Below are 13,837 nucleotides of genomic sequence, written 5' to 3'. Positions count from 1 at the left end.
GTATAACATTTGAACAGCTGACTTTGGGCATGACTGTTGACCTGTTTGCATCAGTTCCAATACATTCACTACACATGAGTGTCAACTACTTAAATACTTTAGCCAGCCCAGCACAAAAATGATTTCTTGAGGCGATTACCACACTTAATGCAGCGACATTTTTTATAAGATTAAAATCAACTGACTTAGCTGGTCCAGTCCATTTCTTTTAATAGCCCACATTTTCCTTTGACAAAGATAAGTCACTGTACAGTTTTGCACAACTTAGTTAAAATTTGTCTACAGTCCACATAATAGAACTTCACCACTGTGCATTGGGAGACTGGAAGAAGCTACTGAATCGATTTAAACAATTCTATACGCAAGACATTCAGCTGCACCTGCTAGAGGGTCATCTTTGTAGTTCTCCCAGAAGTTTTCAAATTCTTTCCGGACATCCTCATCAATAATAACTCCAGACGGCTGTTCGTTGTTCACCTCGAGGTTATTGGCTTTCAGGACAAGTTCTAGGTCACAACGGGAGTCCTGACTGAGAGGTTTCCACCTCTGCATAACCACACCATAAACAGTAATATCATCACCTAGGTTAAAAACAAACTGAGTCGTTATTTGTAAACATTTGGCTGCTGGTTATTTTCTGGCACAGTAAAATAAATAAACTATCTTAAAGTTTATAGTTAATAGTCCTTGAAGTGGAAGGAGGCCATTTGGCCCAACTTATAGCACTTGATCAGGCAATTCAAAACTAAACCCATTGATCCACACTCATCCACAACCTACAGTACCTGAAATATGTAGTAAATACACATTTTAAAACATACAATGGACAAGTAAGTGAAACTGAATGTTGAGTATAGGATCTTATATACCAGCAATATTTTTGCATGATATTATGTTTACATAAAATTCAGCAAAAATTATTTGCATACTTATTAACTATGTACATATTTCATGATTTTTATTCCACTGTTCACTGCCTTACATCTGTTCACATCAAAGTAATTCTTCCACTGCATAACCCATCTTTTCAATTGACTCAAATCACTATGAATGCTTTCAATGTGCTTCACTTGTAAATTAGCCCTCGAGCTTGGCATCATCCGCAGATCTTACATTACAAAGGTGCTCCTCCTATATTATTTATGAATAGAATGAACAGGATCCTGCAGAGTTCAAAAGTCACTACCCCTCTCTGATAGAACTGTACATAAATATCCTCTTTCGTTCTCTGCTTGCTTTTTAATCCAACTGGCCAATTTGTCATTGATTTCAAAAGACATAATCATCGTAAAGGTCTCACGCACATATACCTCTGAAATGATTTCAAAGACTTCAATATCAACTGCATAATTTTTGAAGAATTTCAGTTGGTCTCCACTTGTTCAGTTGAACATTGATATTATTGTAATAAATTGTACATCTTCTGTCCAGTCCTGCTAACCGGTCTAATTTCCAATTTCACATCTTATTCTATTTTGAATAAAAGTAGAACATTGAAAGAGCTAAACTTAAAATAGAGCCACCTATGAAGTCAATCAATTCTGCACATTTACAAAAATTGTCTTCTTTTATTGTAATTCCACTTGTACTTAATTTTTTTTATCCGTTCCTGTTTTAGGTCTGCTGAAGCTACACAAATATGGCTCAGAGTGATTCAACTTCTATTGAGAAGTGCCTTGCCTCTGTCTATTCCTCTAATAGCACTGGTTGGAGAAATTGGCTGAGAGGCAGGAAGCAGAGTGTGATGGTAGAGGGATGTTTCTGTGACTGTAAGTCTGTTTCCAATGGGGTTCTACAGGGCTCAGTGCTGGGGCCCTTGCTGTTTGTGGTGTACAAAAATGATTTGGACTTAAATGTAGGGGGTATGATCAAGAAGTTCGCGGATGACACGAAAATTGGTAGGGTGGTAAATATTGAGGAGGATACCCATAAACTGCAGGCGGATATCAATGGACTGGTCAGGTGGGCAGAGCAGTAGCAAATGAAATTCAACCCTGAGAAGTGTGAGGTAATGCACTTAGGTAGGGCTAACAAGGCTAGAGATTACACTATGAATGGTAGGACCCTAGAAAGTATTGAAGATCAGAGGGGCCTTGGTGTGCATACCCATAGATCCCTTAAGGTGGCAGGGCAGGTAGATAAGGTGGTTAGGAAGGCATATGGGATTCTTTCCTTTATTAGCCAAGGCATAGAATACAAGAGCAGGGAGGTTATGCTGGAACTGTATAAAATGCTGGTTAGGCCACAACTGGAGTACTACATGCAGTTCTGGTCACCACATTATAGGAAGGATATGACTGCACTGGAGAAGGTGCAGAGGAGATTTACCAGGACGCCGCCTGGGCTGGAGGGTCTGAGCTAAGAGAAAAGATTGGATAGGCTGGGGTTGTTTTCCTTGGAGCAACGAAGGTTGAGAGGGGACATGATACAAGTGTATAAGATTATGAGGGGCATAGATAGGGTGGATAGGAAGGTACTTTTTCCATTAGTAGAAGGGTCAATAACCAGGGGGCACGGATTTAAGTTACGAGGTGGAAGGCTAAGAGGGGAGTTGAGGAGAATTTTTTTAAGCTTGGAACTCACTGCCTGAAAGGGTGGTTGAGTCAGAAACTCTTGTAACATTTAATAAGTATTTAGATATTCACTTGCATTGCTGTAGCCTCCAGGGCTAAGGGCCAAGCGCTGGAAAATGGGATTAGTGTAGTCAGATCTTTGTTGACCGGCACGGACACGATGGGCCGAAAGGCCACCTTCTGCGCTGTAAATGTCTATGAGTCTATGAGTAAGTCACTGTGGGGAAATTTATGCGCCACATTCCCTATGGCACAGTCAGAAAATAAATGTTATGTGTACATTCAATACAAAGCCTTTTGACCAGAATTTTCCTGACCCCATGGCAGTGGGCTTGGAGGTGGAGGCCAGGAAGATGGGGTGGGGGGTGGGTAGGAGCTGCATGGGGACCACTCCCATACAGATTCCTGCCACTGGGACCATGGTGGTGGGTACTGGTTAAGGCCCAGTTACAGGCGATTTTGAGGCCTTGATAAAGCACCACCCTGTCGCATGCGAATGTCACCAGCTTAATGGAGGAGCCTCCCTGCATCAGGCTGGGTGGCCATCAGAGTCGGAGGCTCCATGCCCCTGCGCCATGCGCCATGGGCAGGAAAGGCTGCAATCACGGCCCAAATGATCCACTTGGAGGGACTCCCTCTCTGCTCCAAGGGGCCTACCAGTTACTCCCCTCAGATTTAATTATATAATTTTATACCTCTTCCAGAAGCTGCTGAGCTTTCAGAGCTGAGCTCAGCCATCTGATCGGGCTGGCAGTATCAACAGCCCACCCACCTTCCTCGGTGCTGAGACGGCCAAATAGGAGGCCACAAATGGGAAGATTGCTGATCCGATCTTGCCGGCAGCAAGTGCAGGCTCGGGATATCCCCACTTGTGCCTGACAGCAGGATCCCAAAGCCTGCAGGAAAATCCTGCCTTGTGTATTACTTTAACATTTGTATAATGTTGTTCTATAAAAGTTGTAAATAATTGTCTTCACTGTAATTTCATGCAAAAGAGTAGGCATCTAACGCAGAAATGGTGAGTACAATTACAAGTGGGATCTTTAAAGGATGGATTTACAAGAAGAGTGCAGGATATTGAAACAAAAGTTCTTGGTCTTAGCCATGTTGTTGTAGTGCTCCTTCACACAAAGGCAAAATACTGGAAGGACTGTCAACTTATGGCTGATTTTATTCTTCCCCTATTTCAAATCCCAAAAATAATCCTGATATCTCTCACAAACCTGCGGGAGTGCAAGGCATGGGAAGAGAGAATTGTGGAAAGGGGAAAAATCTATTTGAAATGAAAAAAAAATCTAGTGAAAATAAAACTCTCAAAATCCAACAAACATTTGGTTTATTGATTCGCTCTATGGACGGAATCGTCCCAGATTTGCATTAAGTGCGGTAGCAGGCGGGTAAAATGACATTTTACCCGCTGGCCGCAATGGCGGCTTTTCACACCATATCATCCCAATCCCACTCATTAATTATGCATTCTCGGGAAACACGCCTTTTCCTTAGCAGGCGGGCTCCGATTTGCCTGCCACGCCATCACCTCGCCGCTTCATCATGCCAGGTGCCACATTTAAAGTGCAGACCCGCACAAACCTCTCTGCTTCCAGCCCAGGGGTGATGCAAGTAAGACATGGCCCCGAAAGGCAAGAAGACTGCAGCCCCCAGGTTTAGTGATGTGTCCCTCGAATGCCTTTTGGCCGCCGTGGAGGCCCGCCGGGATGTCCTCTACCACTGCTCTGGCTGCAGGAGAGGCAGCAACATTACCACTCCTGGCTGGTAGACAATAGTAGTGGTGATTCATGCCAATGCTGCACAGGAGAGGTTGGCCTTCCAATGCAGATAGAGGATGAATGATCTCATCTGTGCCGCCAGGGTAAGGCAACCATCTCATCACTCTAAACTCACACACTCAAGCTCATCACACATTCACTGGCATCTCACTCACTGCCTGCTCAAGGGACATCACCACTCACTCATATATACCCTCACATCTCCATCTGTCTTTGTCTGCTCTGGAGACTGCCTCCTCAGTCCTCACCATCTTGACGCCGCTTGCCCAAATCAACTTGTGCCCCACACACATGCTGGGATACCCCCTTCCCCAGTACAGCCCTCACCCTGCAGCCTCTTCCCTTGCCTGAGGCCACTCCTCCCTCCTTCCCCAAACAAGCCCTACCCTACAATTAAGGCCCACCCAACGTAACGCGCAGCCAGTAGAGCAGCGTGACCTGTGCGGGCAAGCGGGGGGAAGAGGGAGAGTCAGGGCTTGCGCTCTTTTGCGCATGTGCGTGAAAGAGCACAGCAATCTCCCTGAGGCAGCTTCGTGCCTCAGGGAGATTAAGTTGTTAAAAAAATCTTGCTATAAATAAAGCAAAAATTTATTTAAACATTTCCCTTCATGTGACAGTGTCACATGAGCTTGGACATGTTTGTCAAGTTCACCAAATTTATTTATTAATTTTATAAACACCCGTGGATGAGGTTTCCTGAAAAACGCGAAGGCCGCTTGGGCTCTTCGCCTGCCCACCAGCCTTAAGGTTGGACGGACAGTGGTGTTAATGATCTTAATGACTTTCCTAATGGCCTTAATAGACCTTTGACAGTTTGGCAGGTGCGCAGCTGCCTCTGGCGCACGCCTGCCGAACGCAATATTGGAATGATGCACGATGACGTCGGGACGCACGCCTGACGTCATCTCGCGTCATTTTGCGCGTCAGCGTGTCGGACCCGGCCCCGCACGCCAACGGCAATACTCTGGCCGTGAAACACATTCCTCATAATGTAATATATACCACCTGTTATTCGAGTTCATTTCTGCTTTAAGATAAATCCTCAATTTTAACACTGAGCAATGTTTGACAAAGTTCCTCCCCAGTACTAGTTAGAAACACATTCTTTTGAAATACAGCAGGCCCAGTTTATAATGCTACCTTTAAGAACACATTAAAACAATAATTTTAAGGAATGTTTTTGTAAAATTAGAATGGGCCTAATATTAGAGGAAATTATAGATGCAAGCTATTGAACTATTATAGTTTTGAACAAAATTATAGTACCTTATAGAAATGGTTTGAGGTTATAATGGTGATAAGACCAAATCAAGGAACATTTTCAGGTTGTAACTATGGAGACTGGTCTTGGCTGGAAAAAGGGTGCAATGATTTCATTAGTCAGTCTCATATATTGGCTCTTGACCATTGCATGCAAACAATGTAGTAATACTTACCAGATTTGCAAGTGTCCACAAGGTCATCTTCCAGTACAACCAACAAAGATCGAGGTATGCATCCCACAGACAGCCTCTGAACCTAACATTGAACCAAGAAAGGTATGTGAAGAATAATGCAAATAGCTGTTCTGTATTCATGTCTAATTTCACAATCTTGTTCCTTTCACGTACACATTGTGAATATACTTCTCTACTTCAAACAGCTATTTTCTTTAAAAAAAACAGATGACTCAGTTTCAGCAGCTGTGGCAAAGAATTCTACATTCTGAAAACATTTTCTCCCAGCCATTCCTTTAAATTATTTTGTATTTGGTCTTTAATTTATGCCTTCTTGTTACAATCTCACTGACTAGTAGAAACAGTCTTTGAATATCTACCTCAATATAACACATCATAGCTTTGAAGATTCTGCTGGGTCACTCATTAACCGTCTCAGCTTTTGTCTAAACAGCCCAATTTCTTCATAATTGTATCTATTCATTCCAGTTTAGTCTAGTAAAATAATGCAACATTTTTCCAGTGTTTTTATATCTTTTCTATACAGTAGGCAACTGCAGCCCAATTAAGCTATCACACAAGTTTGATATTACTTCATATTCTAAGTCTTTGGATTGAAAACCAAAATATTGCAATACAGTGTTGTGTGTTTTTTTATTTATTCTTTCCTGGGAGGTGGGCATCGCTGATAAGGATGGCAGATTTCCTTCCCTAAAGGATATTAGTGAATCAGATGGGTTTTTACGGCAATGATAGTTTCATGCTTACTCTTGCTAAGACTAGCTTTCAATTAATTGAATTTAAATTCCACCAGCTGCCATGGCAGGATTTGAACCCATGTCCCTGGAGCCTTCGTCTGGGCTTTTGGATTCCTGGTCATGATATTATCACTATGCCAACAAATTCCTCAAAGATATATGTTTAGGTGATTAATTAGCCATTGTTATGGCAGAGCCGATGGTAAATGCTGAGTTGTTCAAATCCCAGAGGGAAACTTGAATCAACTGCCACAACCTGTTTTGCAATTTGTATAAATTTCGAGATGAGTGCCTTGAATTCAGTAGTAATAAGACCACCAAGGTTTTTACAAAACTAGGCTAAACATTTATTAGTAAAAGAAACGATTTTAAGCACATACATAGATCTACAAATTACTACTATGATAACTTCTAAATCCCCTTATCAATCTAACTCCCAGTTACACTTTCGTTAAGGCAACATTAAGACACACAGATTTTAAAAGACCCAGGCAAAGAAACATGATACCCTGAACAAGTCGAATTCAAAGTGAGTTTTCTTAACTTAGTTCTTTGAAAACAGCAGCTTGAGACGTAGATGCTGAAGGTTTTTCACACTTGTTAGATCTTAAAAATGCCTACTCTTATATTCAGCCTTTGCTCTTTTATACATATTTTCCCCTTTGAATGCAAATTTGCATTGTTTCACTATGTCTTTGGACTTTATCTTTCCGATAATAAAAATCCCTCATAACACTAAGTTTTACCAGTAATCTTTGGGTAAAATAAACACACTGTTTCTAAAATTCACCTGGCTAAGTGACACATTTCACCCTTCCTTTGAAAACAATCTAGTCTTGTTTAATTAAAAATGCAAATATACTTTTACACCTTACATTCTAAACTTCCCCCTTATTTACCATGTTTACATCAAAACCTTCAGACCAGCTGCCTTTAATCCAACTAAGTCTCACACACACATACAGACACCACTATTTTACAATAAATTCCGATAACATTATGAGAATTAATCTATCTTCCTGACATCCCCTTCCTTATTAAAAAATGAACCGTCATGACTTAAAAAGACGGCTTCATTTTTATTAACCCAGTAAAAGTTAGGATTTGTTGATTCAAGTGCAACTGAACGTTTTAACAGTGCTGTAAATCTTAATCACTTTCAAATAACCTCTCTAGCAATGAATATTGTTGAGAATTATTTCTTCACATTTTAATTATTATTGGAGATTTTTTAAAATTTAAAAATTAAAATGTTTTTGCTTTTTCTTTATGTCTATTTCTCTCTCTCCCTTAATCCTTTTATTTTCCTTTTATTTCACTTTTTGTGCATGATTTGACATTGAATTAAATAATTCAAACTTACACACTTCATGATTTAGACTTTGCATGGTTCAGTAAGGATTCTTCAATTTGACTGGTTACGGAGACTTACAATTGCTTTCCCTAGCCACACAGGTCCCAGATCCCCCACTCTGTTGCCGGACCAATTTTGTTAGTACATGACATGAAGTAATGCCATTTATTAAATACAATTTTTTTTAAAAAAGGTGAATTAATTATAATTATTTATTTTGCTTTTCCTCGATCCTTCCATCTTTTTTAATCACAAACTTTTTTTTTTAAGAGGATAGCACAGGCTGGAGACCCAAGAGCCAAATTCACTCTGCTGGCAGGTGAGGCTTTCTGCAAGCTGCACATATCGGAAAATTGCAAGGGCTCTGCCAATGAATTTCCATCCATTAGAACAGAGATGGAAAACCCTGTGTAGCATTCCTGTGTCCCATTTTGTGTGTGTGTATGTGTGTGTGTGTGTGTGGTTTCATACACTTCTTAAACTTATCCAAATAAATATTGAGACATTGACAAAAGAGATCACAGAAAGAAGTTATTATAACCACTAAGTCAACTAATGTCTTAATTTGTCTGGCTCTCAGCCAAGCATGCATAATGAGGACAGGTAAGTTTTGGGAACCTCTGTTATAGATGGTCTGTCTAACTGACGCTTTATAGGGTTGTAGGAACAGCAGATTTTTTTTCAAAGAACATTTCTAAATGGGTGTTTTTTTCTTAGCAGTTCCACACTTGCCATTGTTACCCTATGGCTCATTGGTTTTGTACGTAGTACATACACGTTGAATGAGCATGCAAGGGGCTAGAGTTGGCATGGAGAGTATGGACTCCATAAGGAGTGGCTGGGGGCATGGGTTGGCATTGGTTTGACATGGAAGGTATGAAGGGCTATGGGGTATCACTCAGGGGCATGGGTAAGATCTTTTGAAGTTATCTTTCAAAAGGTTCCCAAATCTAGACTACAATTCACAACATGCCTGAGATTGCGGGGACTATAAGGTGCAATGGAGCTGGATAGGTCAGGAGTGCAAGGTATGGGCTCACTACCCATACCCTTATCCCGCGCTGGCGAAAATTGTATAGCGCCAGGAATGGGAGCTGGAATCCTCGCCATTTTTAAACGGCTGCAGAATCGTCCTGACTCCATGAAAATCCAGCCCACTGTAAAGAATTTGAATTCGGGCCATCTGACTCAACTCTAACAGTTACAAGTATTTGGTTTCATATTCAAGTTTAAAAAAGGCGTTATGAATCACACATAAACTATTATACTGCATCTTACTGACCAAAATATTTGTTCGTTGAGAATTAAATATTATATTTTGAAAATTAATGGCAATGAAAGGTGTCGTTTTTTTTACATCACCTGTTCCTGAATTTTGATTTCTTGGTAGTCCTTACAACTCGCAGGAGAGGATGAGGATCCAGATAGGCATGTAAATTTCACTGAGTTGCAACCTTCTGGATTAGGGCAGGATGTGGGACGGCAGATGGCGTAATGCTGTTCAAAGTCTGCAGTCACCGTGAAGATGTGTCGGCATTTGTTACACATGTACTCGTGCTCAAAATCCAGCACCTTCACCATTCCAGTACGTATGACTGTCCCAACAATTGAAAGGAAATGACTTACATCTCTGGTTTTTGGAATGCGATCCCTTGTCAATTCAGGACAAAGTGGCAGTCCTGACAAATAAAGAAACAAGTAAGATTCATGCTTTACTGAAAACATGAAATTATTAATTCAGCAGTATTGACAACCCTTTGTCATTCCCTATAGAGAAAGAGATTCCGTTTATATAGAGTCTTTCTTGACCTTAGGGCATCCCAATTGCTTTACTGAGCTAGTTTTGAAGAACTGTAGTCATTGTTGGAATATAGGAAAATGCACCAGTCAATTTGGTCTTACAAACATCAGTGAGATAAATGACCAGATTGTTTAAGTTATATTATTTAAGGAATAAATATTAGCCAGAATAGTAAAACAAATCTCCTGATGTTCTTTGACTAGTACCACAACATCTTCCATGTCCTTTTGCGAAAACAGGCAGGGCCTCCATCTGCACATGCAAAGGGACTAATTCTGTTTCTGGCGTAGGCCCTGGACTCTGTGCAGAAACCTGTACCAATGTGGTGAGCAGCATATTTCCGGGTTGGGATTGACATGTGCACACTGCCTGCCATATAGGACACCTAGGTGCCTGTTTAATGCATCAATGTGTGTCAATGAATTTCTAGACTTAGAGCTCTGCTCAGAGCCACTTGACACACTTGGTGTAACTTTGAACCAGCTCAAAAGAAACAGAGAAATAAAATTAACTAAAAAGATGACACCAACAATACACTCAGGCATGTGCCTTCCCTTCAACCTGCCAAACAATAGTTCTGTAAAACAGACCCTGCAGTTGAAGCATGACTGACAGACTTGTAGGACATATTTAATGCCCCTCCCAGTGACAAGTTTGGTGGTGGGGGAAGGCATTTAATTGGGCAGGAGGCTGGTGGATGGGTACCCTGTCACCTTCCCGCCTTTTCCCCGATTAAGTCCATGCCTGTATTCGCTCAGTAGCAGGCAGGGGACTTGCCATGTGAGAAACCCGAACAGCAATCCCCGTTGGAGTTGCTTGCGAGCTTCCAGGTGTTGAGGGGCGGGGTTGGCGTTGCTTGTTCAAAGCGGAAAGGAGTTGGCCCACTGAGAGCCCCTCCCCTCCCACTACCCCCATTCCGCCATCACTCATCGATGCCTGGGTCCATCAACAATCCCGGGTCTTGGATGGTGTGGCACCAACAGTAGCCACCACCTCCCTGGTGGTGTTGCCAAGCAATGAAGAGCTGCCAGCCTCTGATTGGCTGGCAGCACTTGGAAGGAGGCCCCACCCACCCAGGGGTTCTTGATCCTGGGGAAGGCCCACTGCTGCCGAATTTGGCAGGCCTTCACAAAAAGAAGCGAAGTGGGACTCTCACGCCAGTTGGCAAGACCCCCCTTGCCTCCATTAAATACTGTCCCTAGTTTCATTCCTGCCCCCAATAAATATAAGAAACAGAATATAAAAATTCAAGTATTTACAGTCAATAAGGCAATGATCCCACTACTATAAATTTCATTTGCTAATGATTTTGTGGTTTGGTATTCAATCTGACCTGAAATTCTCACGTGAAGGTTTTGTTTCATCACCAAATTATGTGGTTCTGGATAGGACTGTAGAATTGTCATGGTTGCTCTGTGCAGTGCATTGTCAAATATTGGAAACAGTTCATTAGGAAATGCATTTAAGTATTCACCAATCTCCATACTGATTTCAAACAGTGTCAGTGCATTCACAGTGACAGGATAGTGAGCACCATTATCTGGCTCTTGCAGAATGTGGATGATATCATTTTTGTGGAGTTCTACAACATAAGATTCAAATACTTGTCCAATTAAGGCAACTTGTTCTGGATTCAGATGCATTCTTCCTGTTTAGAAAACAAAAAGATAAGGGAATTATAAGTACTGAAATTGATCACGCAGTGTCATGAATACATTTAGTAATTACCCTTACAAATACAGTAGCAAAATTCTTGAGCCCCAATAGATGGGCTAAAGTGGACTATCATATGTTTGGATTCCTCACAGCCCCACCATGATATTGCATCCAGCAAAGCTAAAATGTGATCATTCAAATACACTCTGCACTGATTTCAAAGCAATTCATAACTGCTATTTTTTCCTACAACTGTGAATATTTTGCCTAGCAGTAGAAGAAGTGCTCTGTTTAAAAAGACAGTTAAACTGCAAATGCTGCCTATTGAATCTTGTATGTCTAGAATCAATTCAGTGTGAGTTCATTATTTTCTATCTAGTGTAAAACCAGGTAGTGTAAGGATCATATCTTTTTTATTTCTGTTGGATTGTTGTAAAGAACATATCTTTTTATTTTCTGTTGGACTGTGGATTAAAATTACAATGGCTGCAGTTTGAAAGACATGTCCACTGGAACAGGATGAGATATATATACAATTTTGCAGTCCTGGAACAGAGTGTGCCATGAAAGATAGGATGGTGCTAGAAAGGAGTCCTGGACCAAGGGAGCTGCCTGGCAACAATGTTTTAATTGGCTCTTGACCTGGTGACCAGGTTTTGTTTGAGGGCAGCACAGCAGAATAGCTCCTAGCCTGAATGGAACAAGACCTAAAACTTCTTCCTCCTGTATGTGAAAGATTCCAGTAATTACACAATAATACCTAGCTGGCATTTTCTCCTCATATCTCTATAACCTGATCTCTTTCTGAAGACCCTTGTCAAGAGGCAAAGGGGAAAATCACTGTTAGAGACATTGAAAGGCAAGTGCTCAACCAGTGAACTAGATACTGAAATTGCTGGAAGACCACCTTGTGTCATCAACAAGAACTGAAAGGAATTTGGAAGACAGCAATCAAAATCAACCCATTGAATCCTGTACTCCGGAACTGGTGTTATTGAACTGTTTTATCCCACCCTTAAAATCCATGTTTTTGTGTGGCTTATTTGTCTTGTATGTGTGTGTATTGGGATTTAAGAAGGGGTAGAGTTTATGTTAGAGATTAGCAGTTCACATTTCTTTCTTTTGCCACTAGTTAACGACAGTTTGTTCAATGAACAGTTATTTACTTATTAAGTTTACAAACCTGGTGCTCGTATTCTGTTAACCTAAATTAAACAGTTAGGTAGAATTGGGGAAATCGGGTGGTTTTGTTGAACTTTTCGCATTTGTCAAGGCTCAGGGAACAACGAGGCTTTTTAAAAAAAAATTCATTCATGGGATGTGGACTTGGCTGGCTGGGCCAGCATTTATTGCCCATCCCTAATTGCCCTTGAGAAGGTGGGGGTGAGGTGCCTTCTTGAACTACTGCAGTCCATGTGGCGTAGGTACACACACAGTGCTGTTAGGGAGGGAGTTCCAGGATTTTGACACAGCGACCGTGAAGGAACGGCTATATATTTCCAAGTCATGATGGTGAGTGACTTGGAGGAGAACTTCCAGGTGGTGGTGTTCCCATCTATCTGCTGCCCTTGTCCTTCTAGATGGTAGTGGTCGTGGGTTTGGAAGGTGCTGTCCGAGGAGTCTTGGTGAATTCCTGCAGTGCATCTTGTAGATGGTACACACTGCTGCTACCGTGCATCGGTGGTGGAGGGGGTGAATGTTTGTGGATGTGGTGCCAATCAAGCAGGCTGCTTTGTCCTGGACGGTGTCAAGCTTCTTGAGTGTTGTGGGAGCTGCACTCATCCAGGCAAGTGGGGAGTGTTCCATCACACTCTTGACTTGTGCCTGGTAGATGGTGGACAGGCTTTGGGGAGTCAGGAGGTGAGTTACTCATCACACAATTCCTAGCCTCTGACCTGCTCTGGTGGCCACAGTATTTATTTGGCTAGTCCAGTTCAGTTTCTGGTCAATGGTAACCCCCAGGATGTTGATAGTGGGGAATTCAGTGATGGCAGTGCCATTGAACATCAAGGGGCGATGGTTGAATTCTCTAATTTTGGAGATGGTCATTGCCTGACACTTGTGTGGTGTGAATGTTACTTGCCACTTGTCAGTCCAAGCCTGTATATTGTCCAGATCTTGCTGCATTTGGGCATGGACTGCTTCAGTATCTGAGGAGTCGCGAATGGTGCTGAACATTGTGCAATCATCAGTGAACATCCCCACTTCTGACCTTATGATGGAAGGGAAGTTATTGATGAAGTAGCTGAAGATGGTTGGACCTAGGACACTACCTTGAGGAACTCCTGCAGTGATGTCCTGGAGCTGAGATGACTGACCTCCAACAACGACAACCATCTTCCTTTGCACTAGGTATGACTCCAACCAGCTGAGAGTGTTCCCCCTGATTCCCATTGACTCCAGTTTTGCTAGGGCTCCTTAATGTCACACTCGGTCAAATGCTGCCTTGATGTCAAGGGCAGTCACTGTCAC

The 13,837-nt window shown here is 41.9% G+C and overlaps 1 protein-coding gene across 6 annotated transcripts in view; it reads right to left on the bottom strand.

The window, feature by feature from the left end:
- Positions 1 to 13,837, bottom strand: part of mcm9 (minichromosome maintenance 9 homologous recombination repair factor) — a 58,153-nt gene that overhangs the window by 39,879 nt on the left and 4,437 nt on the right. For 4 of the 6 annotated variants that reach the window (XR_013576628.1, XR_013576629.1, XM_078542187.1 and 1 more), the window contains exons 3-6: positions 11,043 to 11,357; positions 9,271 to 9,587; positions 5,797 to 5,878; positions 381 to 581 (exon numbers count right to left, since the gene is read on the bottom strand). Coding sequence is in view for 4 of the 6 variants with exons in the window: in XM_078542187.1 (XP_078398313.1) it covers positions 381 to 581; positions 5,797 to 5,878; positions 9,271 to 9,587; positions 11,043 to 11,352 (910 nt within the window). In the remaining 2 variants the exon portion in view is untranslated. The remainder of the gene's footprint in view (positions 1 to 380; positions 582 to 5,796; positions 5,879 to 9,270; positions 9,588 to 11,042; positions 11,358 to 13,837) is intronic. The other 2 variants (XM_078542189.1, XM_078542190.1) reach the window with 2 other exon arrangements.

The sequence above is a fragment of the Cetorhinus maximus genome, chromosome 5 (assembly GCF_964194155.1).
Source record: "Cetorhinus maximus chromosome 5, sCetMax3.hap1.1, whole genome shotgun sequence".
NCBI lineage: Eukaryota > Metazoa > Chordata > Chondrichthyes > Lamniformes > Cetorhinidae > Cetorhinus > Cetorhinus maximus.
This window is presented reverse-complemented; position numbering and strand designations above follow the sequence as displayed.